Source organism: Pipistrellus kuhlii, unplaced genomic scaffold, assembly GCF_014108245.1.
Source record: "Pipistrellus kuhlii isolate mPipKuh1 unplaced genomic scaffold, mPipKuh1.p scaffold_m20_p_3, whole genome shotgun sequence".
NCBI lineage: Eukaryota > Metazoa > Chordata > Mammalia > Chiroptera > Vespertilionidae > Pipistrellus > Pipistrellus kuhlii.
Window position 1 is genome coordinate 186,691,363 of NW_023425529.1, and position 24,940 is coordinate 186,716,302.

General features: G+C 43.0%; 2 protein-coding genes across 2 annotated transcripts; both read right to left on the minus strand.

Annotated features, from left to right (window-relative positions):
* Window positions 1-5,569: 5,569 nt before the first annotated feature.
* Window positions 5,570-8,089, minus strand: LOC118729736 (beta-defensin 130B-like). The gene is made up of 2 exons (XM_045587789.1): window positions 7,997-8,089; window positions 5,570-5,935 (listed from the first exon to the last, which is right to left on the minus strand). Exons 1-2 carry the CDS (start codon window positions 8,087-8,089, stop codon window positions 5,750-5,752), a joined length of 279 nt encoding a protein of 92 aa, XP_045443745.1. The 3' UTR covers window positions 5,570-5,749.
* Window positions 8,090-14,248: 6,159 nt separating this feature from the next.
* LOC118730890 (beta-defensin 109) lies at window positions 14,249-19,773 on the minus strand. Its single transcript, XM_036459322.1, has 2 exons — window positions 19,719-19,773; window positions 14,249-14,454 (listed from the first exon to the last, which is right to left on the minus strand). Exons 1-2 carry the CDS (start codon window positions 19,771-19,773, stop codon window positions 14,249-14,251), a joined length of 261 nt encoding a protein of 86 aa, XP_036315215.1.
* Between the last annotated feature and the right edge of the window lie 5,167 nt (window positions 19,774-24,940).

A 24,940-nucleotide genomic window follows, 5' to 3' on the forward strand; every position in this document is an offset into this window, starting at 1 on the left:
CATATATGATGTGCTAGTATGTAGCTAGTCAGTAGCGTTTTAACTTGGTTTCTTTTCTTTCTCAACTTATTTCCCTTCCTCACACCCTTCTTTCTCCTTATAATTTCAATCCAATGCTTGCTGCTAGTACAGTCCTCCGAGGCTGTGACCAGGGAAAGGAAGCAGGAGGGAGTGGGGCTCTCGGGGACAGTGGGAGAGGGAGGGGTTGCTGGTTAACGCTGTGTGGAACCAGCACTGACTGACGGGGAAGCCTGACTTGGAGTGCAGGGGCGTGGGCTGGGCTGCCTCCTACAAAAATGCACTGTTCTGTGGGAGACCTCAGGATACAGCCACCGAACCGATGACCCAGGATAATCTGACAGTGGCTCTTACCTGGGAGGCTGTTCTCAGGACAGACGGCCCAGGGGGAGAGGTCAGCACAGCCCCAACCAGCTAACCCAGTTCCTTCCCCCAGGTCAGCACAGAGGGCTCAGCCTCAGGCCCCTCAGGCCCACGTGAGTGCCCAGTGTTCCCACAATCCTGAGAGCCTGAGAGCAGTGCCACTTGGGGAATAATAGCTCACAAAACAATACAGTGGTCAGCAAGAAATGCATCTTTTCTAAAACTCAATTAGTCTGGTTTCAAAAATTAAATAATAAAATCGCAGTTTCTGTCCTCTCTTATTTAAAATAGTAGAAAGTAACTACATCAGAAAGTAACCACTTTAACTGTCAAATTACAAATGTAGATGAAATTCTTACACAGTTAATTTCATTTTTTTCTAAAATGTGTTTCAATTGATTTCAGAGAGGAAGGGATAGAGGGAGAGAGAGAAAAAAAAATCAATGATGAGAGAGAATCATTGATCGGCTGCCTCTTGCACACACACCCCGGCCCCCGGGTATCCAGCCTGCAACCTGGGCCTGTGCCCTGTCCAGGAATATAACTGTGACCTCCTGGTTCATAGATCGATACTCAACCACTGAGCCACGCTGGTTGGGAGAATTTTATTTTTTTTATGATCAGAGCTTCTCTGATTTTAGCCTGTAACCTCAGATGACAGTGCTGAACGTGGTTGCTCCGTGGCTGTGGCTGTGGCTGTGGCTGTGGCTGTGGCAGGTGTGGCTTGATGCAATGGGACACCAGTAAATAGGTCTTGGAAAATCTGATGCTTTTGATCCACAGAAGCCAGCATCTTACTCCATCTGGACTATCTCGCTCTCTGAATGTATGACCAGCTCACAGCTGCAGACAAGACTAATTTCCCCTCGTGGTGACATCTCTGAGAGTGACAGCATTTCCCGTTTAGATGCACCATTTCTGTCAGGGCTAATAAATCCTAATTGGTGTTAAGATAAAAATATATGCTTATGTAATAGACGTGCCCCTCAAACCCATCAGATAAGCAAGTGTGTTCTTCAGTCAATAGCTTCTTTCCTTATCAAACTGTCAGACATGAACATCACAGATCTCCTCAAAGACTCGAATGCTCACGTGCCTCATCACCAATAATCATTCGCATACAATACATTCAGGATTGTGTCAGTCAGATTACACTTCTGTTTAGAAATACAACTTCTGAGTTAGCTTTTACTTTTTGGTGCCTAGAGTTTGCTCCCCTGAGTGGGGTACAAGATAGTTCAGATGACTTAGCAGAGCTCAGGCACCGGAGGAAAAGGGATCCCAGCTTCCAGAACACTCACTGGTGCGGCGGAGGCTGTAGCTGGATCCGAGGGGCGGGAGGAAGGAAGCTGACGTGGCCGCACGCTAGCCCAGGACTGTCCGCGCTCTGAGCGGCCCCAAAGATACATCTGGAGGCGCTGAGTCAGGACCCCGCCCGCCCTCTCCTTGCCCTCACTGACCACGAAGGGCCATGGCTCGCTGCTCAAACGTGTCCTCACTTCTTGAGCCCTGCCTTCGAGGCCAGCTGAGCTCATCCCTCCCAGAGCCCATCAGCCGCCTCCTAGTCACACGCCCAGCCTCTGGGATTCGCTGACCCGCTCATTCTGTCTGACCCTTTCCCCAGCTCCTTCTCTCGTCCACTGCGATGCACCAAGTCATTGTTTGTGGCACAACCTTTCTGCCATTTTCCCTCTTCCTCTCACAGCCTCGGTGTGGGCATTTCACAGTATTTTCCCTTGGTGTTGTGATGGACTAACTGCTGTCCCCATCCATTCGTAACTGAACGCTAATTCCTAATGCCTTCGGGAGGAGGGGCCTCTGGGGGAACTGGGTCCTGAGGGAGGTGCCCTCAGGAATGACACTGGTGCCCCTCAGAGAAGAGACAGGATGTTCATGGCTCCCTCACTGCCATGTGAGGGCGCTATGACAAAAAGGTGGCCACAGGCACACCTGGCAGAGCTCTCAGCTGACACGGGATCGATCGCCTGCACCTTGGAAATTCATTATAAATTAATTATTCTTGGAAAATGATAAAAAATAGACATAAAGACATACGCACAAAGATATCTATCAATTGTGTGTTATGATGTGAAAATTGGAGAGCCATAAAATAGCACATGTTCATTTCTCACACTCCTGGAGGCTGGGAAGTCATTTCCAAACCTCTTCTAGCCTTCTGCTTATGTGAAGTTGAGACAAGCATTTAAGTACTTTAAGGCACATTTTCCTAATTTCTCAAAAGAACAATATTAAATTCATAGAGTTTTATGGGTTAAAAGAGATAATGAGTGTCAGGCACATTACACAGTGCCTGACAGATTATAAGAAATTAAAATTTTTACAATACTTTGTAAAAAATGGCTCTCTAAGTATTGTAGTGTTTATAATATAAATTATTAATAGTATTCTTTTAGTTATTTTGTATAATTATCTTCTGGCACAATTGAAGCAATTTATATTCCTACCAACAGTGTATAAGAGTGTCTACTTTTTATCCTTTCTTTTTATTTTATTTTGTTGATTTGAGAGAGAGAGAGAGAGAGAGAGAGAGAGAGAGAGAGAAGCATTGATTTGTTGTTCCATTTATTTATGTATTTATAGGTTGATTCTTGCCTGTGTCCTAACCTTCAGGATCCAGCCCACAACCTTGGTGTATTGGGACAACACTCTACCTAACTGAGCTTTGAGGGTGTCACCTTTTTTATATTCCATAGGAAGTAGCGTAGTCAGAATGTTTCTTACTATACGTGTCCTTTTGTCCCTGAAGGAAACCATCACTAGACATGCCTTCCACAAAGGGCTCAGCGGCCAGACAGTGTGACAACCCCAGGCCAGAGGCCCAGGGAGCAGGTGATGTAGGATAAGTTAGGAGTCCCTCCTTTCCCACCAATTCCCACCCAGCGGAGGCCCAGCCGTTCTGAGGAGGACCCTGGTCAAATCTGCAGGTTGGCAGGGCTTTGCCAGCTGTTTCCCTGGTCCAGATGAGAGAGGAGGAAAGACAATGCCAACGGAAGTGCTTGCTAAAGAATCCTGGGAGAGAATGGGCCGGGCCTGGAGCTGACCAATTGGCGAAGGGGAGGCAAGGGATGGGAGCTGGAGGGAGGCAGGCTTCTGTCCCGCTACCTGAGGGGTCACGGTATTGTTCAGCAGCATGAAAGAAAAGCAGTTTTGGAGAATGCGACCAGTTTAGCTTGGGTCCTAGAAAGTTTGAATTGTGCTTGGATGCCCACGAGGAGACATTGAAGGCACGGTTGTATGAGACTGTTCCATGGGCAGGGTGCACGGGGCTGGGTTGTGACAGATGTGAGTTAACAGCCAGATAACATCGCTGGCTGTGGAGAAGGCGTGCTACTTCCTTTGCATTGAACAGCATTCCTGCACAGCCTGCTCAGCAGCCTGGCACATCAGGATCCACAGTGGCACTGGGATTATTAGAACGAGCAGAGGGAGCACGTGCGTGCCCAGTTCAGGGCCCAGGCCTGCTCTCTAAGCTGTGCTTGCATGGGACTGTGGTATTTGGCAGAGGAGAATGAAAGTGGGCGAAATCCACGGAGGACAGTGCTTAGCAGGTTCGTGATGATGGTGGGACAGTCACGTTCTGCCAACAGCCACTGCCCTGCGTCTGCCATTCATGACAGTTATCCACGACTGGCGACAGAACCATGCAGCCCTGTCAGCCTAGCAAAAGACGGACAGTGCATGACAAATTCAAGTCCAGATATCGGCCCGGTGCCAGGAAGCATTCTGCTAAGCAGATGGGGTGCCTGTAATTTCCCCCCAGTGGGGATTCAAAATAGGGTTGCAGCTTTAGCCAATAAAAATATAGGATACTCCGTCTATTTGGATTTCAGATATAATGAATAACTTCTAGTATAAATATGTGCCAAATATTATCCATTTTTATTCTAAAAATCTTCACTGTTTATCTGAACTTTGTATTTAATGGGGTATCCTGCCTCTTCTCTGGCAACCCTCATTAGAAATGGACAGCCACAGAAATGCTCGGAGAAAGTGGGGTGAGGCTCCCTTCCAGGGTTCATTGATTTTGCTCATTTCTTGAAGGAGAATGCTCAGGCAGATAAAGGCTAAGTAAATAGTTCCAAGTTCTATGAATAGTGAGCCAAAGAACGACAGTTGTAACTTAGAGATGACTGTCGCAAGAACCTGTGATTGTCACCTACTGTGTTAGAAGACTGTGGTATTCTGGACATAAGGTGTGGTTGAAGGTGTCTCTTGTACTCAAGAAATGGGTGGTCTGTGGACAGCAGCTGTCCACATTAATAATAGGAATGTAGCCCAGCCAGTGTGGCTCAGTGGTTGAGCATTGAGCCATGAACCAGGAGGTCACAGTTCAATTCCCAGTCAGGGCACAGGCCCGAGTTGCAGGCTTGATCCCCACTGTGGGGGGGGGGGGGGGGGTGAAGGAGGCAGCCAATCTATGATTCTCTCATCAGTAATGTTTCTCTCTCTCTCTTTCCCTTCATCTCTGAAATCAATAAAAATATTTTTTAATTAATACTAATAGGAACACGGATCCTACAAACTATTAGAAGGTGGGAGTGCCCATCTTCCTCTGATTCACTAGGGGCTTTATGGCTCAGAAAACAACAACCCTGGAATTTTGGTTGTGGGACCTCATTCAAAAGGGTCTGTCCATGCCTGTGGGGCTTGTGTCATGGAACATTCCCATCCTCTTTCTTGCCGTTAACTTTTCTTAGCCATGAAGGGGAAACGATCCAGAGTTGTTATTCTGTTGGGAATTACTGCAACCAGGAAGTGGAGTTATGTGAGGGTGAACTTGGGAGGAAGAGCCAGCTTGGCGCTCTCTGTTGTCCCCAGGGAGCCTGGCTGCAGAGGGTGGTTCTGTTCTGCTCCTTCAAGGCCAGGGCGAGTGGAAGGGGCTACAGCCTCAGGGCAGGACAGTGCCATGGGGTGGGCATGCACCTCTTCCCCGGTTTGGTGTTAGCCAGACCTTCCCCCCACATCCCCCAAGCAGCAATGAAATGACATATGTTTAGAACCAGATGAGGTTGCTATTCCACTTCAGGTCATCCAACAGGGCCTCCTGCTTTCTCACACCTCTATTATTTTACACATTTAAAATGTTATCTTTATCTTTAAAAAAAAATGTCGTATTTTGTACAAAACAATGTGCAGGGTATGAGATTCCTCTCTTATTTCATTGAGCCTTGTTGTGCGTGAGAGGCTTTGCAGGCACGGCGTCCAGAAGAAATCTCTCAGGGATCAGCACACGTGGAAGCAGGACTTTATTTCCCATCAAGGGAGGGAAAGCAAGTCGGATTCGACAGGAATCTGCCAAACGCATCTGTGTGTCCTGGAGTCAGAGGGCCCGACAGGTTGCTTCCTCCTAAGGAGACTTGGACTTGGGAGCCGGCGTTGGGTAGGGAAACAGTATCCACCACCTCCGACAGCACCTTTGCTCATCATTACACACCCCGATGGTGTCGTCCGTGGAGGTGCAGCCCCCCTTCTTGCAAATGCCTCTCAGAAGGACACACTGTTTTTTACCCGGAACAATGCCGGCCCTTGCTGCACAGGGAGAGATTTAACAAAGCCATTAGGTCACCATCCATTCTGGTCATGCCCATAGAGCAGGACATTTACAGAAAACTGGCTATGAAATGAAAAACCAGACTCTTAGGCCAAAAGAGTGCCTCTGGGGGAGGGCCAGCGACTGTGGGACCAAACTCCTATGGAGAGGGCAGTCCACGGACTTCTAGAAGCTTGGAGAGAGTGATCCTCTGCTGGGAAGCACACTCTGACACGTATGGGGCAGTGTGTTGTCACCATGACAGGGGAGGTGTCCGTGGTGTGTAGTGGGTAAAGCCCAGGGTTGTTAAACTTTCCACCTATTGAATTTTCCTGGAACTACTTTCTCACCTTTTTCTGCAGACAGTCAAGAAAGAGTCCTGCCAAAACCAGTTTGGCTTAGTGGATAGACCACTGGCCAGTGGACTGGAAGGTTCCAGGTTAAATTCTGGTCAAGGGCATGTACCTTGGTTGCGGGTACAACCTCAGTAGGGAGTGTGCAGGAGGCAGCCAATTGATGATTCTCTCTTATCGATGTTTCTAACTTTCTATCCCTCTCTCTTCCTCTCTATGAAAAATCAATAAAATATATTTTTTTTTAAAGAAAAGAAAGAGTCCTTCAGTTTCCACCTTACCTAGTTCCCCATTTCGGGACTATACAAGAAACACATGTTCTGAATTGCTCCACACCCCTTAAATGCAGACACACAGAGAGGATTTCTCTCCAAGTTGAAAAGCAGTTTTCCTTAAATGCATCCCTGTGTCCTCTTCATTCATTTGGCTACAGAGAGACAGAGCTGTGTGCTCCAACACCGTCATTCCCTGTAGTCCCAGTACCTGTATCTCATTCCATCCGATTGTCCTGAGAGACACTAACCCTTTGCTAGCCCTCTGGTGTCACTGGCTTGGGAAAGACAAACTGGGCTGATCTTGACTGTCGTGGAAGAAAGGGGACCTCCTGGCTTCAAAGGCCTTGGTCACCTTGGTGGGGAGGCTCACTCTGCTCCAGATAACGCCCTGTTCTCCACCGTCTCTTCTTTTCCTGTGGTGAGGACACTGGACGTGAGGTCTACCCTCCTACATGACTGAGTGCACAGTTCAGTAGCGTTCAGTAAAGGCTCAGTGTGGGCCAGCGGGTCTCTGGAACTTTCTCATCCTGTGTGCATGGAACTCTATACCCACTGAGCAGCAGCTGCCACCCCTCTAGGCCAGGGCAACCATCCTGCTGCTCCCTGGTTCTATGAGTTTGACTATTTTAGAGCCCTCATGGCAGTGCAATCCTGCAGCGTGCATCTTTTGTGACTGGCTTAGCTCAGTTAGCATCATCATGTCCCCCTGGTTCCCAGTGTTGTGCACTCTGTCCACCAGCCTCGTGTCCATTGTCACTGGCCTCGGTTTCCATCTTTGAATCCCCCGCCCTTCACACCTTCAGTGAGGCACTCGCTGTACCTACCACCTTTGTGACCCTGCCTATGCGTTGGGACCATACTTTCATGGGGTTTGGATCTGGGTGCCTAGGGTAGAAACTTCCTTTGGGAGAACAGAGAAGGGGCCTCATCCAATGAGAGGTGGGGACACAGGGGCAGCAGAGGGTTGGGACAGTATACGCTTTCAATCCAGACATGATGCTGACCCAGAGAACCCACAGAACCCGCAGAGCTGGAGCAGGCTTGTTTACCTTTGGATCACATGAATTGCCAGATTGCAAAGGTAAGAATTTTGACTTCCTAAGTCCACATGATTGTTCTTAGACCCTTTCTCTCTCTTCACCTGGTTGCTGATGGTTTCTCAGGCCCAGTTCCACATGTTGACCTCAAAAGATGATTATCTCAAGATTAGGAAAGAAGGAGGCTACTATGGATCTGAAACAACTCCTGCGGTGGAGCCAGGAAGAGAGACCGAAAAGATAGCAGAAGTCGTGAAACAAGGGGCAAGAAAGTCACAGACGCCCACCTGTCAGGCTTGTGGGCTGCCTGGAATCTGCAGATAGTCCCGCTCTGTGTGTGTCACCCACACGAAGAATAAAGTCTGGCCGCCTTGCACTCCTTGTCCTTTACATGCCCACCTTCCCCCAATCAGCAGTGGTGCCATACGCCTTTTTGGGGGGCATCATTTCATAAGAGCCTTGGCACATTTCCTTATGGGAATATGAGGTCATCTTACAGTCCCAGAGCTCACGAATTCCTTCCTTATTAGGGACATGACATTGGCCTCCTTCTTTCAAAGGGCTCATGAATGAACACTTAGATTCAGTTTTTCACTCCAAAGGCATGCCTCAAGGAAGTCTTCTCTAACCTTGAACACAGACAATGGCCATGTGCAATCCTCCATTCCTTTTCATTGACTCATTCAAATCCACAATTACCTCCTGATCTGTGCAATCATTTGACTAACATCTGTCTTCTGTATCATGAAAGTCACTTCATTTGGTTTCCCACAAGGTCCCATATTCTTTGTTAAGTAACAAGGTCTCAATAAATATTTCTTGCTGTTGAATACAGTTACTCTGACCCCCTCCACATTTTTTCTCTTACTCCTTCTTAAAACCTCTTGGCTTCAGCCTAGTTTTGACAGTCTGGTTCCTGCTCTTGGATGGATTATTCTATTTGTGGGTATACAGTCTGGTTTGACTGTCAACTTTTCTCAATCTTAGACCTATATTTCCTAGAATCCCATTTTCCCATCAGTTATTTCTGGCCTTTGCTCTAGAACCACCTTTTTATCTCAGTTTTCTTCCCACCCTGGGACTGAACCATTGCCATATCTCTTTTTCTACCATAAGGGTGGGTTTTGACTAGCCCTTTACTTCTTCCAATCTATCCCTCTTTAACCTTCAAAAAAATAGACCAGACTCATAACATGGGCTGTGATTTTGGATAGAGACAATAATTTAAGCTGAGCTGAGTTTAGCTTAGGTAGTGTAGGGCAAGTCGGGACAAAAATCTACACTCATCAGACATGCTGACACATGTATCTTGGGAAAGTGCTTTCAGCTATGTAAAAATTGATAGCCATTTATCTGATTATCAGGAACATAGGAAAATTTAAAGACTAGCATAAAACAGTCCAATAATAATACCAGAACATGAAGCCAACTCAACAGGCCCACCTTAAACACTCAAAGAAAGGAATTTGGAGGAATGTGAAATAAGATGTGTTTGTGTCTTTTAAAAGAGAAAACTTGAAAATCTCTTTGGTTCCTCCATATCCAATTAGGGGATTGAGGAAAAGGGCCTGATAGAAATTGGGATTATCATTTCATGGGCATACCCATGCCTGTAGATTAATGGAAACAACACTGACCCACATTAAAGATACTTGGTTCTAGCCTCAGTATTTGCTGCCACTTATGTGACTTGCATAAAGTCTTATTTTCTGTCTCTGTGTGTACAAGAACTCTTTTATCTGTAAAATTAAAGAATTAATCATTAGATTGCTTTCTAGTTTTTAGTCATTAACATCACATAATCTTACATTAGGTGTCATTACAAGTGTGTCTTCTTATGACAGAATTGAAAACCAAAGGAGAAACAATATGAACTCCAGGATGAGAAAATTATATGCCTTGTAGATCCCAATATATCCATGGATTAGGCAATGATCAAACAAATGAGCATCTTTGGTTTCATTTAAGTCGATCTTAGAGTTGAACCAAGGAAGAGAGAGAGTTATCCAAACTATGTCTATGCTCAGTGGCCACAGACATTATTTTGAGGGATGTGATCATCTGTCACTAAAAGTGGAGGAAAGGATTTTGTCAGTTCTTACAAAAATCTGGTTGAAAGTGACCACATTCCCTTTGCTTTTTGATTCTACATGTCAATAGTCAAACTTCTGAACCATGGGTCATAAAGATGTAACTCAGATTCTCAAGCCCTTTTTTCATATTTTGTATTTTGCTTAAAATTTGACAGGTGAAGCTTTATCCCTCTGTTAGTGCTTTTTCCAAATTCTGCTACTCCCTATTTATTTGTTTTTTATAATTTGACACAATCCTCTCTTATTGAGCTCTGCGTTATGCATCTAACTTCTACCCTTCACAAAAACTCCTCGCCAATTGACTACATCTTCCATTCACTAAATCAATAGCTGCTATTTTTCACTCGCCTTTTGAGGGATTGTGGCCCTGGTAATAGCTATTTGATTTGTATGTTAATTCTTAAGTCACATGTCCAAGCTTCTTTACCTCTCTCTCTCTACTTGGGCTACATTTTATAATCATGGAGCTCTTGGGTCTTGTTTTCTGTTGATGTAAATCTTTGTCCTGCTTTGCCATGCTATCCTCATCTGTTAAGGGAGACGAGCTTGCTGCAATTCTGAATTTTTAAAGGTTATGCATTAGGGTCTGAGTGAAGATGGCCATGGGAAAACTGAGCATACCAGTAGGCCTCCTGAGAAACCAGGCTCTGTAATTATCCACCATCTTACCTTTCAGTATTATAGTCACAAAGAAGAGGAGCACAGGAAGCAGGGGAGAGAGTCTCATGGTTGAATGCCCAGTGAGAGGTGAATGATCGGGGTGACGGAACACAGGGCCTTTTATTAATTTCTGGAGAACTGACATTCCTCTTGGTCAGTGAAGCTTAACAAGTAAGAAAATAAAACAGCTTCTGTTGGAATATCTCCAAAATGTGGAATCTTTAAACTTGGTGACAAATTAACCTAATTACAGGAAGCCAGATGGCCAACACTTCACTTTTTTCAGTGTACACTCCAGTTCTTCAGAGGCCAGTACCTTTGGCCAGTCTTTTAAAGGAGACCAGGAGGTAGGCTTGTGAGTGTAGTTTTTTGTTTGTTTTTTTACCAAAAGTCCTCTGGCTTGAAAGGGGACTCTTCTAAAACACTCTCTTTTCCACAGTAGGGATAAGAGATTGCCAAAGGATCTTTTTTTTTTTTAAGTGAAGTGCAAGTTTAAATTATTTCTTAAAAGAGAGGATAGTGTCACGTATGTGCAATGTTCTTAATAGCATCTGAAAGGTAAAGATACTTAGTTCACATAGAAAACTAACATTTTTCCTGTCCTTTATCAATCATTTGTGTAACTGTCCCACATGGCAAGGATGGTGAGATTGGATGAGTTAAAATATCAGAAATACAGAGCACAGTATTTCCTCAATGATCATCTGTTGTCAAGACTGTATGTCAACTGTAATTGGAAAACAAAAAAAAAACAATTTAAAATAAAAAAGAGACTATATGTCTCCAACTTAAAGAGAATCCCTATTCTCCCAACCTTCCCCAACATATTGGAACAAGGCATTAAAAGTACCTTATGATGGATTGACCCCTTTATTATTCTACTAGAGGCCTCGTGCATGAAAATTCAGGGACTGAGAGGGGGATCCCTCAGCCCAACCTGCCCCTCTCTCAGTCCAGGAACCCTCAAGGGCATGAGGTGACCCGGTGATCAGGGTAAGGTGATGCCCCATCACACCTCTGCTGCTGCCAGTGCCAACAGTGGAAGCCGTGACCAGCCCTGGTTATCTGAGCCTCAGGCAGTCCTGGGTAGTTGGGTAGCCTACATCTGAGGTTTGCCTGTGCCTTGGGCTGGCCCTAGGCAGCTGGGCAGCTGCCATTCAAGGCTTGCCTGCGCCTCGGGCAGGCCCTGGGTGGCTCGGTGGTTTGGGGGTTAAAGGGACTGGGGGATTCTGAGGCAGAGTCACAGAGCAGCCAGGCCCACCTGGGAGTGGGCCCGCCTTGCCGTTTGCCTGCCACCCTGGCAGGGCTGAGTGGACTGGGCGCTGCCATCTTTTAAAGTATGGCAGTCAATTAGCATATTCCCTCCTTATTGGCTGTGGGCACCACCATATTTGAGGGTGGGACAGTCAATTAACATATTCCTTCCTTATTGGCTGTGGGCACCATTCTCTTTGCGAAGGCATGAGGGTCAATTAGCATATTCCCTCCTTATTAGATAAGATAATGACTTCCTTTGTCTCTTTGTACTGCTTGTAGCTTAAAGTCCGTTTTTTCTGATATAAAGAATAGCTTGCCGAAAGTGGTTTGGCTCAGTGGATAGAGCATTGGCCTGTAGACTGAAAGCTTCCGGGTTAGATTCCGGTCAAGGGCATGTACCTTGGTTGTGGGCACATCCCCAGTAGGGGGTGTGCAAGAGACGGTTGATCGATGTTTCTCTCTCATCCATGTTTCTAGCTCTCTATTCCTCTCTTTTACTCTCTGTAAAAAATCAATAACATATATTTTAAAAAAAAAAAAAAAGAATAGCTAACCTTGTTTATTTTGGTTACCATTTGCTTGAAGTATCTTTTTCCATTCCTTCATTACAAAGTCTCTGTGTATCTTGTAAGATCCCTAGGCTGGCCAGCAATCAGGGATAATCTGTGGGGCAAACAGTGGGAGCAATAGGAGGGCACCCGCCTTGGCCAGCCTGATGCCACCAGCTCACTGGCCGCACACCCTGCTGCCGCTGGTTGCCTCCCTCTACTACAGGACACCAGTGGGGTGATCAGTGAGGGGGGGCCCGCTGTCACCTGCCTTCGCCGACCTGGGACCTTTTGGCTGGGGGCAGCTCCTGCATTGAACATTTGCCCCCTGGTGGTCAGTGCATATCATAGCAACCCATTGTTCCATCATTAATTTATTTGCATATTAGGCTTTTATTATATAGGATGATTATTGATAAGTAAGAACTTACTTTGCTATTTTGTTAAATTTCTGATGATTTGAAGTCCATTATTTCTTGCTTATTATCTTGCTGTCTTTTATAATTTGACCTCTTTTAGTATCAGTATGCTTGGACATCATGTTCTATTGTGTAATTACTACAGGGTTTTCCCTGGAGGTTTTACATAAAGTATATTAAAGTTTAGCACTTTATTTTAAACTTATAGAACATGCCCAGCCAATGTGGCTCAGTGGTTGAACGTCAACCTATGAATCAAGAGATCATGGTTCAAATCCTGGTTAGGGCATATGATCAGGTTTTGGGTGCTGGAGGCAGCCAATCAATGATTCTATCTCATATTGGTGTTTCTATCTCTCCTCTCTTCCTCTCTAAAATCAATAAAAATAAATTTTTTAAAATAGTTTTAAAATAAGCAAATAAAATATATATTATAAATAAATAAATAAACTGATAGAACATAACTTCAGTAGTACTCCTAAACATTTTTATGACAGTGAATATATCTTATTTAAAATATGACAAACTTTTTAAAATATTCAAATCACCAAAGCTTACTCAAGAAGTTATTGATAACATGAATAATCCCTGATATCCCCAGAGAGTGGAGAGGGTGAAGGAGCTCTCTGACCACCATTTATGCACTTAGTGCCTGACCTTACAGCCTAGCTCTACTGTTTTAAGGTCAAGTTTGCCCTAACCCTTGTAAATATTGTATCACATTATGTAGAAAATGTGCACACTCTGAGAATAAAAAAATAAATATTGCATTATAGAAAGAAAAATGTGGTCTTCACCACATTTTTCTAGTCATCAAAATTTAATACATGAGTGAAAACTAAAACTATTAAGATCTACTTTGAGGGATGTGACATCAGGAAAGGAAAGTGAGAACTTCTGACAAGAAGGGGAAAGATGAACTTGAAGTCAGAAGTTATGGAGTAACCCAATCTCTATGTGAAAGGAGTACTGACAGCATACTCTTCAAAGAGGTCAATATGTAGTCACAGTGAAATTCCAGTTCTACGAAAAAATTATGTGTCTAGGGGAGTAAAACCTTGGGAATCTAAATGATCAGAATGTTCTTTCATAGGGGTAACATCAGAATCTCTTTGTTAGTTGAAGTTTTATTGTTTAGATACTTAATGTACATTTCTATTTATCTTCAACCTCTGATTGTTTCTCCTTTCTTTTTTTCATCTCTTTGTGGTTATCTGCTGTGCAGTTACCATCTTTGTGTTTATCCTAACTTATTCTTTTCTTCCCCCTTTCTATTTTGTTCCCTTTCTTTATCTATATCTCTTCCTTTTCCTTATATTTTCTGAATTTCCTCTGTGTTTTGCCTTTGCATTTTTTCTGCATGTCTATTTAATGATGTTTTGTATAATTAGTTTCACCTTTGTGACTTTTTGTTAACCTTTTGTTCTTTCTGTAACAAATTTTAAAATATGCATTTATTGTTAAATAAATGGCCTTTCTCACTTTAAAAGACATTATTTGTATCTGAAAAGGAATCCAAAGAAGTAGCATGTGGGTAGATTTTAAATCATTATGTATTTATTTTTAGTGACACAGGAAAATAAAAGTTGATCATAAAGTTGGAATGCATCAAAATATATATATTCTAATGTTAGAAGACAGCAATGTTCCTTTGGATGCTTCCTTTTCCTCATTTCATTTCACTCTAGGCTTCAGAGGTTCTTGGTAGTCTGAATATATAGATGGTGTGGGGACTGGTATCAGGACCCACCATGCTCTGCAGCATGGATACCTTTTTCGGCAGGCACCAATGGTATCCTCTATGACTTTGCAGATGTCTCTTCTACAGGTGCCGGACAAATTGAGACAATGGCTTTCAGAAGGACCCAAACCGCTTCTTACTGCAGAGAAAGAGAGTCGTGAGGTAATTAGTTCATGAGTGAATCCACTCTGCCTGTGAGGACAGAAGAGTTCTGGATTGAGCATTTCTACATGGAGAGAAGGAGCTGGATGAAGGCTCTTCCCACTCACTGTCCCCCCTCACAGTCTCTGTTGTTCACCCAACAGCCTGAGTGTTCACAATGCCTTCCTTTTCTTTAAGTTCTTGTCCTTGCTAATGTAAGAACTTCGGTAAATGTCAAAATGGAACAACAGGTAGATGGATAAAATATGCATTTTAAATATACCTGTTTTCTTCATTTATTCGTTTATATGGGTCTTCAGCCAAGATTTACTAACTTCTCCTCTTTGTCAGTCATTTTTCTTTATACTAGTAATAGAACACTGAAAATAGCTGAAATGGTTTGTATTCTCACAGAACTTATATTCAATAAAGGAAATAATGACTACACAAAAATAAATGAATAATATAATATCAGAAAGTGACAAGTGTTTAGAACAAAATAATGTGATAATGGAAAGGTTTGGATGATGGAATTGTTAAAATAGAGGCTTTCTGAGGAGGATGTAGCTTTTGAAATGACATCTGAATGATGAAAATAAAAAGACATTCATTCTCCTGGCTTAGTTTATTTGGAGAATATCGATATAAAGACCTGTGTATATGGAGAATATTGGGGGGGGGGGGGGAATTCTAAAATTCATATGACACCATGAAAAAAATCCCTGAATAGTTAAGGAAATCTTGAGAAAGTAGAACGAAGATGGAGGCATCACACTTCCTGAAGTCAAACTGTATTCCAAAGCTATATTAATCAAAACAGTATGGTACTGCTCTAGAAACAAATTCAATAGACCAAGGAAACTGAATTGAGAGCCCAGAAATAAACCCATGTATTTTGGTCAACTAATATTTAATAAATGTGCCAAGAATAACCAATGCGGAAAGAACTGTCTCTTCAATAAATGATGCTGGGAAACCTGGATATTCACATCAAAACAATGAAACAACTCACAAAAATTCCCTTAATGTAGATTAAAAGCTTCAACATAAGACCCAAAGCCATAAAAGTCCTAGAAGAAAACATAAGAACAAATTTACTTGACATTGGTCTTGACAATGACCTTTGGATGTAACACCAATAGAACAAGTCATAAAATGAAAAAATAAGTAACTGGGATTGCATCTTCTTCAAAGCAAAAAAAGCCATCAACAAAATGCAAAGAAACCCACAGAATGAGAAAAAAATTTTCAAATCATAACTATCCAGATATATATAGGACCCATACAACTAAACAGCAATAATAATAATAATAATAATAATAATAGTAATCCAATTAAAATATGAACAAAAGACTTGAGTAGAATTTGTTTTTTAATGGCCAACAAGGACATAAAAAGGTGCTTGGTAGACTGAAGCAAAGTGAAAATCCAAACCACAATGAGATACCACCTCACACCTGTTAGAATGGCTATTATAAAAAAATATAAGAGATAACAAGTACTGGTGAAGATGTGAAGAAAAGGGAGCCCTGGTACACTGAGGGTAGGTTTGCAAATTAGTGTAGTCACTATGGAAAGTAATATGGAGATTCATCAAATATTTTAAAGCCGAACTATTAGGTCTAGTAATAATTAATGTCGTTTTCTAATATTATACTTTTTTAAATCGAATTTATTTAAACAATACAACAAAATTTAATCAACAATATAGTTGCCGTTGTTTTCTACTACTTGTGCCCAACGCTCAGGAAGCATTTTAATCCCTCTGTTGTAAAATTCTTGTGATTTTGATGCAAAAAATTCGGTCAATGCATTTTTGAGGCATTCTTCATTATTAAATTTTTTTCCAAGAAGAAAGTTTTGCAAAGAACGAAACAAATGGTAATCGGAAGGGGCAATATCAGGAGAATATGCAGGTTGAGGGAGAACTTCCCATTCCAACTGGCACAGTTTTTCAGCAGTGATTCTTGCAGTATGCGGTCGTGCGTTATCGTGGTGAAGAATTACGCCCTTCCGATTAATCAGCGCGGGTTCTTTTTCTCTTAAAGCTTGGGCTAACCTTTCCAATTGGGCACTATACACTGCACTTGTAATGGTTTGGTTAGATGGTAAAAGTTCATAATGAAGAATTCCTTTAAAATTCCACCAAACACATAACATCACTTTTTTCGCATGCAAGTCAGGTTTTGGCGTGGGCTGCGGAGCCTCATTTTTGTCCAACCATTGAGGCCGCCTTTTCAAATTAACATACAGCACCCATTCTTCATCTCCGGTAACAATTTGCTCTAAAAATGGCAAACGGTTTTGACGAGAGAGGAGCGAACTGCAAATTGTGACTCTTTGATTACGGTTGTTGTCGGTCAACTCATGAGGAACCCATTTTCCAAACTTTTGGACTTTGCCAAGTGCACGCAATTGATTGGAAATTGTTTTTTGTGAACAATTTAAAGTTGTCGCAAGCTCTTGTTGGGTAATTTGAGGATTTTGCACCAAAAGAGCTTGAAGAGCTTCTTGATCAAAATTGGACACACGGCCTCGACCACTCTTGTCATCTAACGAAAAATTTCCCTCGCGAAATTTCTCAAACCAACGCTGGCATTTTCTGGCGCTAACTGCATCTTGACCAAGAGCACTATAGATGTTTTTTGCAGCCTCACTTGCTTTTCTTCCTAATTGGAACTCGTAAAGCATGCAGTGCCGAATATGCTCTTCATCCGCCATCTTCTTAGCCCTAGTTTTGCAACAAAAACCAAACCAAACACAAACTTTTTCAAGCAAAACTTGTTAATTGCACTTCACACGTTCTGTAGATACCACGTGTTTGAAGGTTATGTCAATACAAGTCAACGCCAAGCAAGATTTTAAACGAATGTTTAAAAACGACATTAAGTATTACTAGACCGGATACCATATGATCCAACAAACCCACTTCTGGATATATATTTAAAGGGAAATAAATCACTATCTCAAAGAGATATCAGCATTGTTTATTGTAGAAATATTCACAATAGCCAAGATCCTAAGAGTCTATTATCAGGACAGACATAGAATCTGTTGATGGAGGAAGAAAATGTGGTATGTGTAACAATGAAATATTATTCTGCCACAAAGAGAGAAATTCCATAAACACTCTGGCATTTCACTGAGTATGGGGCAGTTGTTCTCTGAGGCTGGTCATGGGACAGAATCCCAGAGAGATACTTTCAGGGTTCAGATGTAGAAACTATTGAACTTGAGATGGTGTAGAAGACCCAAGAGAAGCTCCATGGAATGCTGGCCACAGCCCACTGTGCTGGGATAAAACTATGGAGGAGATTCATGGGGGCAAACTTGGGAACTCATCTTTGAATATTAATTTTAAAAATTAAACATCTATATAATGTTATAAATTACACACCGTTAAATATTCATTACAAGACTGGACTTCAAAAGAGAAATTCAGGAGGGGGACTTAAAAAGGATGGAACTAACTCCAAGGCCTGGATGGAGAGAGAGAAGAGAAGAGGGCCAGGAACTAAGCCTTGGATCTTTCCAGTCTGGGAGAAAAGGAGGTGGAAAACTACAAAATGGCAGCCTATTCCATAGAGGGCCCAGAAGGCAGTATCAAAGTGAAAGATAAGGACATAGAAGCAAAGGCAAGGACATGGGCCAACAGAGCTGAGACCACTAAGAAAGGAGGAAGTATTTGGACCACTTGAGTCTCAAAGCTCCTTCCGGACAGGGATGTGGAGACAGAAGAAATCCCATGCAGCTCTGACCATTGTTGAATCCTGCTTCTATTGTGAGCACATGAACGCCCACCCACAAACTCATGAATCTGCATGGTCTGATTCAGCATTGTCCACAGTTCAGTGGAGGCTGTCAAATAAGCATCCTGGGAACATGGGCAGTTGCATTTCCAGCAGCAGGTTTTTCTGTATTTGAGCCATAGCCTTCGATAAGTCCCCATTGATATCATACTTCCCAGGGTGAAATTCAGAAGTGTGCCCAGCAGTGAGTACAGTCTGAACAAGTCCTTCTTTAAATGAAAGGATTTAATTTAGCATTCCAATACAGTTATTAACAGCAGTCCCTTTACTTTCCAAAAGTGTCTAGTTTGGATAAAAAGGTATATGGGCAGCCTCCTTTTACAACCATGGACATATCTCTTCCATAATGAGAGCTCATCTCCAAACTGAAATATTTCCAGGTGCAAACATAAAGACTACTTGGTGTAATATGTGTCTTCTACTTATGATCTGTCCCACTGGTATGAAGTAGCCTTGCTTGATGAACAAACTACATTCTCTCTACACCATTGCCTATTGGCCTCTTAAGCTCTGGAACATTGTTTCCAGATGCATGAATACTTAAAGCCCAGACTTGTGGAGCTCTGCTACAGACCTCAGTCCTCACCTCTGAAAATGGTGAGTTTGAACCTGATAACACAAAGGATTTGTGACCATAGAATATCACCTTTTGTATTGCCCTCTCCATTCCCCAGCACAATTGCTTTCTTACTGCATATCTAATGCATTCGTGTTCCAAAGTGTGTACTCCAGCCTCATGTCACAGGACCAGATTTAGGCTTTGGGAACCTATTTTTTGTGGCCGTCGTTTACCATAGAATCCCTTGCCAGAATGTGAGTGAGCACATCATCTTCTCAGTAACCCCTCCTCCTTTTGAAACCCAACACAGGTGTGTGCCATTTAGAGACCATGACCAGTTTGGCTGGGACAGTTCCGTTTTGTGCCTGTTTGTTCCGATGCGGTTATAACAGGGGTCCCTTTACTTTCCAAAAGTGTCTAGGTATATGCCCAGCCTCTTCTTGCAACCATGGACATGCCTCTTCCATAATGAGAGCGCATTTGCATCCATTCAGGTATCAAACACATCATGATAGAGATCCCCGAGACATGCCCTTAGCACTAGCTGCTGGTGATGGAATTCTGCCCATCTCCTTTGACCTAGTGAGTAGATATAATGATAATCTGAAAAGCCACTTCCCTTGAAGCCCTTCTACAAATTCACCTGTCTACAAATCAGTGATCATGCCTCATCGAGGCATCCCAAGATATAAAGTGTGGAGAAAGCAGAAGTGACCTCAGCAGGCAGTTTGGTCAATGGCGAAAGAGTGGGCTCATTCCTATCCTACCCTGTTATGGTCCCAGAGAAGCTATTGACATTAGGTCTACGAGTCCATAAGACTGATGCCAGGGTTTTGTTGGGCCTGTCAGACAGCCTTCTAAACCACAGACCCCAGTGGTCAACCATCACCTTACCTGGGGGTAAGAGGGTCAGAAGGAGGAGAGTGGAGAGAAGCACATGGTGCCTCATGGTTGACCAGCCAGTGAAGAGGAAAGGCATCAGAACAGTCAGAGTCCGGAGTCTTTGGGGATGGCAGGCCCCAGGCTTTTTATTTATGTGGTTTGTTCTTGGTTAGTAGACCCTGACAAAGCCAGAAGAACTCAGTCTCCCACAGGAAATCTCCAGGCGCAAAGGTACACGCTGTGCTGGTAACTCAATGGAAGAGAAAGCCAAAGTCAATGCTGCCCATGTCCCAGGGGTCACGGTAGCCTCCCTGTAAGCCATGTTCTCTCCTGCTTTCCTTAAGGCACATGCATATCTGACCACTGGCCATACATGATGACTTCCTGTGTGCCAGGTGGTGATGTAAAGCTAAGTTACTCCAGCTGGATCAATCAGATCATGGGAGATGAACAGTAAAATGGATGCAGGTAGTAATATACGTAAAGGACACAATAGGCCTAAGGAGATAGTGGTTCTTTATACCAAGGGGAAGGGAGGATGTGAATGTCAGGAAAAGCTTCATTAAAAAGATGATCAAGAGCATGCTCCACCCCTGGCCTGTTTTTTGTGGGTTTTTTTGTTTTGTTTTGTTTTGGTTTGGTTTGGTTTGGTTTGGTTTTGGTGGGGTTTTTTTGTTGTTTGTTTGTTTGCTTGTTTTTTTCAGTAGTTAGAGAATAAGCCCATGAACTAAAGGGTCCTGGATTCTATTCCAGTCAAGGGCATGTAACTTGGTTGTAGGCTCAATCCCCAGCCCTGGTTGGGATGCATGCAGGAGGCAACCAATTGATGTGTCTCTTTCACATAGATGTTTCTCTCTGTGTGTCTCTCCATGTTCCTTAACACTGTCTCTAAAAATCAATGGAAAAAAATATCCTCAGTGAGGATTAACAACAAAAAATAACATGCTCCAAATAGTTTGGTATTTCATCCCTATAGCAACTATGTTGAAAACATATTTGTAGATTTTGTGGCCTTTGGAAATATATTTTTATTATTTGTATAAATGTTTGTTTTTAATTAAAACCTGGCATTACAGAAAATGTAAAAAACAGAAAAAAATAAGTTCTTGGAATCCACTGCTGAAATTTAATCATAACTATACATTTTAGAAAACTTTTCCCAGTATAGATATCTTTTGCTTTCTTAGCAGAATAGTCACTATAATAATTGTCTTTTGTTTAATCCTAAATTGCACTATCTGGATAAAAATCTACTCTGTTGAATGCTAGAATCATCAGCTTCTATGATGGCTCCCAATGACCTCTGTCTCCTTGTGATCATGCCATTGTGTGACATCCTTCCCCAAGAGTGGGCAGGATTAACAGGTAGAATCAAGCAGGTGAGATGGTATGCCACTTCCTAGGTTAGTGGAAAACCACTTTTCCACTTGGGAACCCTCTCTTACCCTCTTGCTCTAAGTAAAGACAGCTGCCATGTTCTGAGCTGCCTTAGGGAAAGACCTCTGGGACCAGCTATAGATGACTAGTGATCAGCCAGTGAAGACCCTAGTCTGATCATCACTACAGGAGTGAGTCTAGAAGCATACAGATGAACCTCTAGTCTGGGCCAAAGCTTAACAGCAGCCTCAAAAGAGCTTTGGGGCCAAAGGTGCATAAATGAGCCTCACCATGTAAATTGCTTAGATAGTAAAAGTGATTATTGTTTTAAGCGGCTAACTTCTGGCCATGTGCCATACATCAGTAAATACCTAGTATTTCCGGGAATAAAGCATTCCCTGCTCCTCAAGCAAGCATGCTTTAATATGGCAGGAACAGGAGGGGGGAAGAGGAAGGGGTCACAGTTGTATTCAGGTATTTTCCAGTTTATGTTAAAGAGGTGATTGTATCAAAACATTTTAAACTAGAGGCCCAGTGCATGAATTCGTGCATGGGTGGGGCCCCATGGCCTGGCCAGTGATGGGAGCCAACTGGTGCTGGCCGGCGGGGGGGAGGGACTGTGGGAGTTTGGCTGGACACAGGAAATTGGCCGTGGGAACTCACTAACCACTAGGAGGCAGCTCCTGCATTGAACAGCTGCCCCCTGGTGGTCATTGTGCATCATAGCTACCATCCAGTCATCCAGATTTGGTCATCCAGTTGTATTGGTTGCTTAGGATGATGATAGATAGAGATAGATAGATAGATGATAGATAGATGATAGATAGATGATAGATAGATAGATAGATAGATAGATAGATAGATAGATAGATAGATAGATAGATATAGATAGATAGATAGATAGAGATAGATAGATGATAGATAACCATGCCAATGATCCTATCTACTTGGCATATAATTACATTATTGAGTGTGTGTGTGTGTGTGTGTGTGTGTGAGTGTGAGAGAGAGAGAGAGAGAGAGAGAGAGAGAGAGAGAGAATAAAAAATTATCACCCAACAATAATTGGGTCAAGAATGCTCCCTGTGATAAACAATCACTTGATATTTCTCTTTCAACTTTATGGTCCTTGTTGGAAGAATAAAGAACAAGGAATACTCCCTGATGAAGATGTAAGAGACATTTCAGATCCTACATATAAAAAGCCATTGCTCCTGGTAATAAAGGTAATGGGATGAGGGCAAAAGCAATAACAACATTCAGTTTCTGATCACATCTCCTGTCATCATGGGCTGTATCATCATAGTGGAAGACAGCAAACAAATACCCACTTAGTGTGTTTATTTGTTTGTTTCCATTCATTGCTTCATCCAAAGCTTCAGATAATGGTGTGTGGCCACATGATCCTGAAATATGAGAGGCAGAAAGAAAGTATTGTCTGCCAGTGCTTCGGATTTGAATATTGGTGAATTTTGTGTATTTTCTGACTCACAATGTTGCCATTTCACTTTTGTTCAACTCTGCCTTTCCCAACCCAAGGATGCTGCCTCACCTGCCCCTATGCACCATCAAACCATACCCAGGTAGCCATGCCTTAGCCATTAAAAGTATTGCCTCTTTATGTTTTACTTGGCTAAATATCTTTTTCTCTTATTGTATATCTTTATTCACACCCTGACAGGTATTGTAGAAGGAAAGATATATATCTTCTAATATATATACTAGAGGCCCAGTAAACGAAATTCATGCATGGGAGTGTGTGTCCCTCAGCCCAGCCTGCACTCTCTCCAATCTGGGACCCCTCAAGGGATGTTTGACTGCCCATTTAGGCCTAATTCTACTGGCAGTTGGACATCCATCTCACAATCTAGGACTGCTGGCTCCCAACTGCTCACCTGCCTGCCTTCCTGATTGCCCTAACTGCTACTGTATGCCAGCCTGATCACCCCTAACCACTCCCCTACCAGCCTGATTAATGCCTAACTGCTCCCCTGCCAGCCTGTTTGCCCCTAACTGCCCTCCCCTGCAGGCCTGGTCACCCCTAACTGCCTTGCCTTGCAGGCCTAGTCACCCCTAAGTACCCTCCCCTGCAGGCTGGATCCCCCCCAACTGGCCTTCCCTGCAGTCCTGGTTGACTCCAATTTCCCTCTTCTGCCACCCTGGCCACCCCTAACTGCCCTCCCCTGCAGGCCTGGTTGACTCCAATTTCCCTCTTCTGCCACCCTGGTCACCCCTAACTGCCCTCCCCTGCAGGCCTGGTGCCTCCCAACTAACCTTCTCTGCTGGCCATCTTCTGGTGGCCATCTTGTGTCCACATGGGAAAAGCCATCTTTAACCACATGGGGGCAGCCATCTTGTGTGTTGGAGTGATGGTTAATTTGCATATTACTCTTTTATTAGATAGGTAAGAAGCCTGGTGGGGGCCAGCTGGTTTGCCTTGAAGGGTGTCCTGGATCATAGTGGGGGTTCCCTTGGGGTGTGGGGTGGCTGGGAGAGGGGCCTGTGGTGTTTTTCAGGCCAGCCACGCCCCCCAGTGACCCAAGCAGAGGCCCTGGGATCTGGGATTTATTTATCTTCTATAATTGAAACTTTGTAGCCTTGAGTCGAGCCAAGCCTCCTGTTGGCTCCTGGCCACAGCCATTTTTGTTGGGATTTATTTGTCTTCTATAATTGAAATCTTGTAGCGGAGGCCAAGGCAGGCCAGGGCTGCAGGAGCTTGGCTTCCTCCATCGCCGGGGGCAACCCAAACCTCCTGCTCTCTCCAGCTCTGTGGCTGCTGCCATATTTTGATGGGATTTATTTGTCCTCTATAATTGAAACTTAGTAGCCTTAAACAGAGGCCAAGGCAGGCCAGGTCAGGTGGAAAGTTTGGCTTCCTTCATTGCCAGGAAATGCAAGCCTCCTGCTCACTCTGTAGCCACAACCTTCTTGGTTGAGTTAATTTGCATACTTGCTCCTGATTGGTTGGTAGGCAAGGCTTGTGGGTGTAGTGGATGTACAGTCAATTTGCATATTACTCTTTTTTAGATATGATGTGCTGATAGATGTTTTAAAGCATTTTTTAGCAAGCAAATTTATTCATAGGTATAAAGAAAATGTATGTTCTATCTCAGTCTTTTATTGTTAAAACAAATTCTTTTGGATTTCTGTCTCTTTTAGGTTAATGCTCAATATTGATGACTTTATTTCTCAGCCCCTGTTTTTCCCTAAAATAATTTTGTGTTTGTAAGTGTGTAAGGGGGGTGGGGAGATGATGATGATCTTTTGTTATTAAAGGAGAGAGAAATGTGGAAATTATATTTAAATATATACACTGTAGTCCACAGTCATTGTCAGAATTACACAAGTTGAATAAAATTTTCTATTTTATATGGTCTAACATAATAACCCTACCTTTTTGGTAGAAGTAACTTTAGTTTATCTGCTCTGCAAACCAGTATCATTTCCTTCCTAATTATTAAGAATGTTTTTAAGTATTTTATTGTTTGTTCTTAAATTCCATTTCCATTGCTTTAGGATCAAATATGCCTGTCTGTGCTCTTTCCACTTAGAATTATTGAGGGTCTTGGCAGAAATATGTAGTCTGTTCTTATGCCCTGGAGAAAATAGAAATTGAATTATATGTCACAAGTATGTTTAGAGTAAAACATGTCTTACAAATTTGGCCTATTTATTGTTTTAGATCCTCCAGAGTTAGTATTCATGTATTTCACACCTGCCCACTCTATCATCTGCGAGTGCTGCATTCCAGTCTACATTACTCCCCTCCCACATGTTCAATGGGCAACTAGAACTGGTGTGTCCTACACAAGGTGGTATGATGTAGTCGTTCTGTGAGCAGCAGCCATAGGAGAAGC

What these genes read in the sequence shown, in the direction of transcription:
- LOC118729736 (XM_045587789.1), bottom strand. Translation starts at nt 8,089, where the DNA reads ATGACCTCATATTCCCATAAGGAAATGTGCCAAGGCTCTTATGAAATG. An exon ending in CCACTGCTGATTGGGGGAAG is followed by an intron (nt 5,936 to 7,996) that starts GTGGGCATGTAA and finishes ATCTCTCCCTGT; the next exon opens with GCAGCAAGGGCCGGCATTGT.
- LOC118730890 (XM_036459322.1), bottom strand. Translation starts at nt 19,773, where the DNA reads ATGAGGCACCATGTGCTTCTCTCCACTCTCCTCCTTCTGACCCTCTTA. An exon ending in TCTGACCCTCTTACCCCCAG is followed by an intron (nt 14,455 to 19,718) that starts GTAAGGTGATGG and finishes CTTTCTCTGCAG; the next exon opens with TAAGAAGCGGTTTGGGTCCT.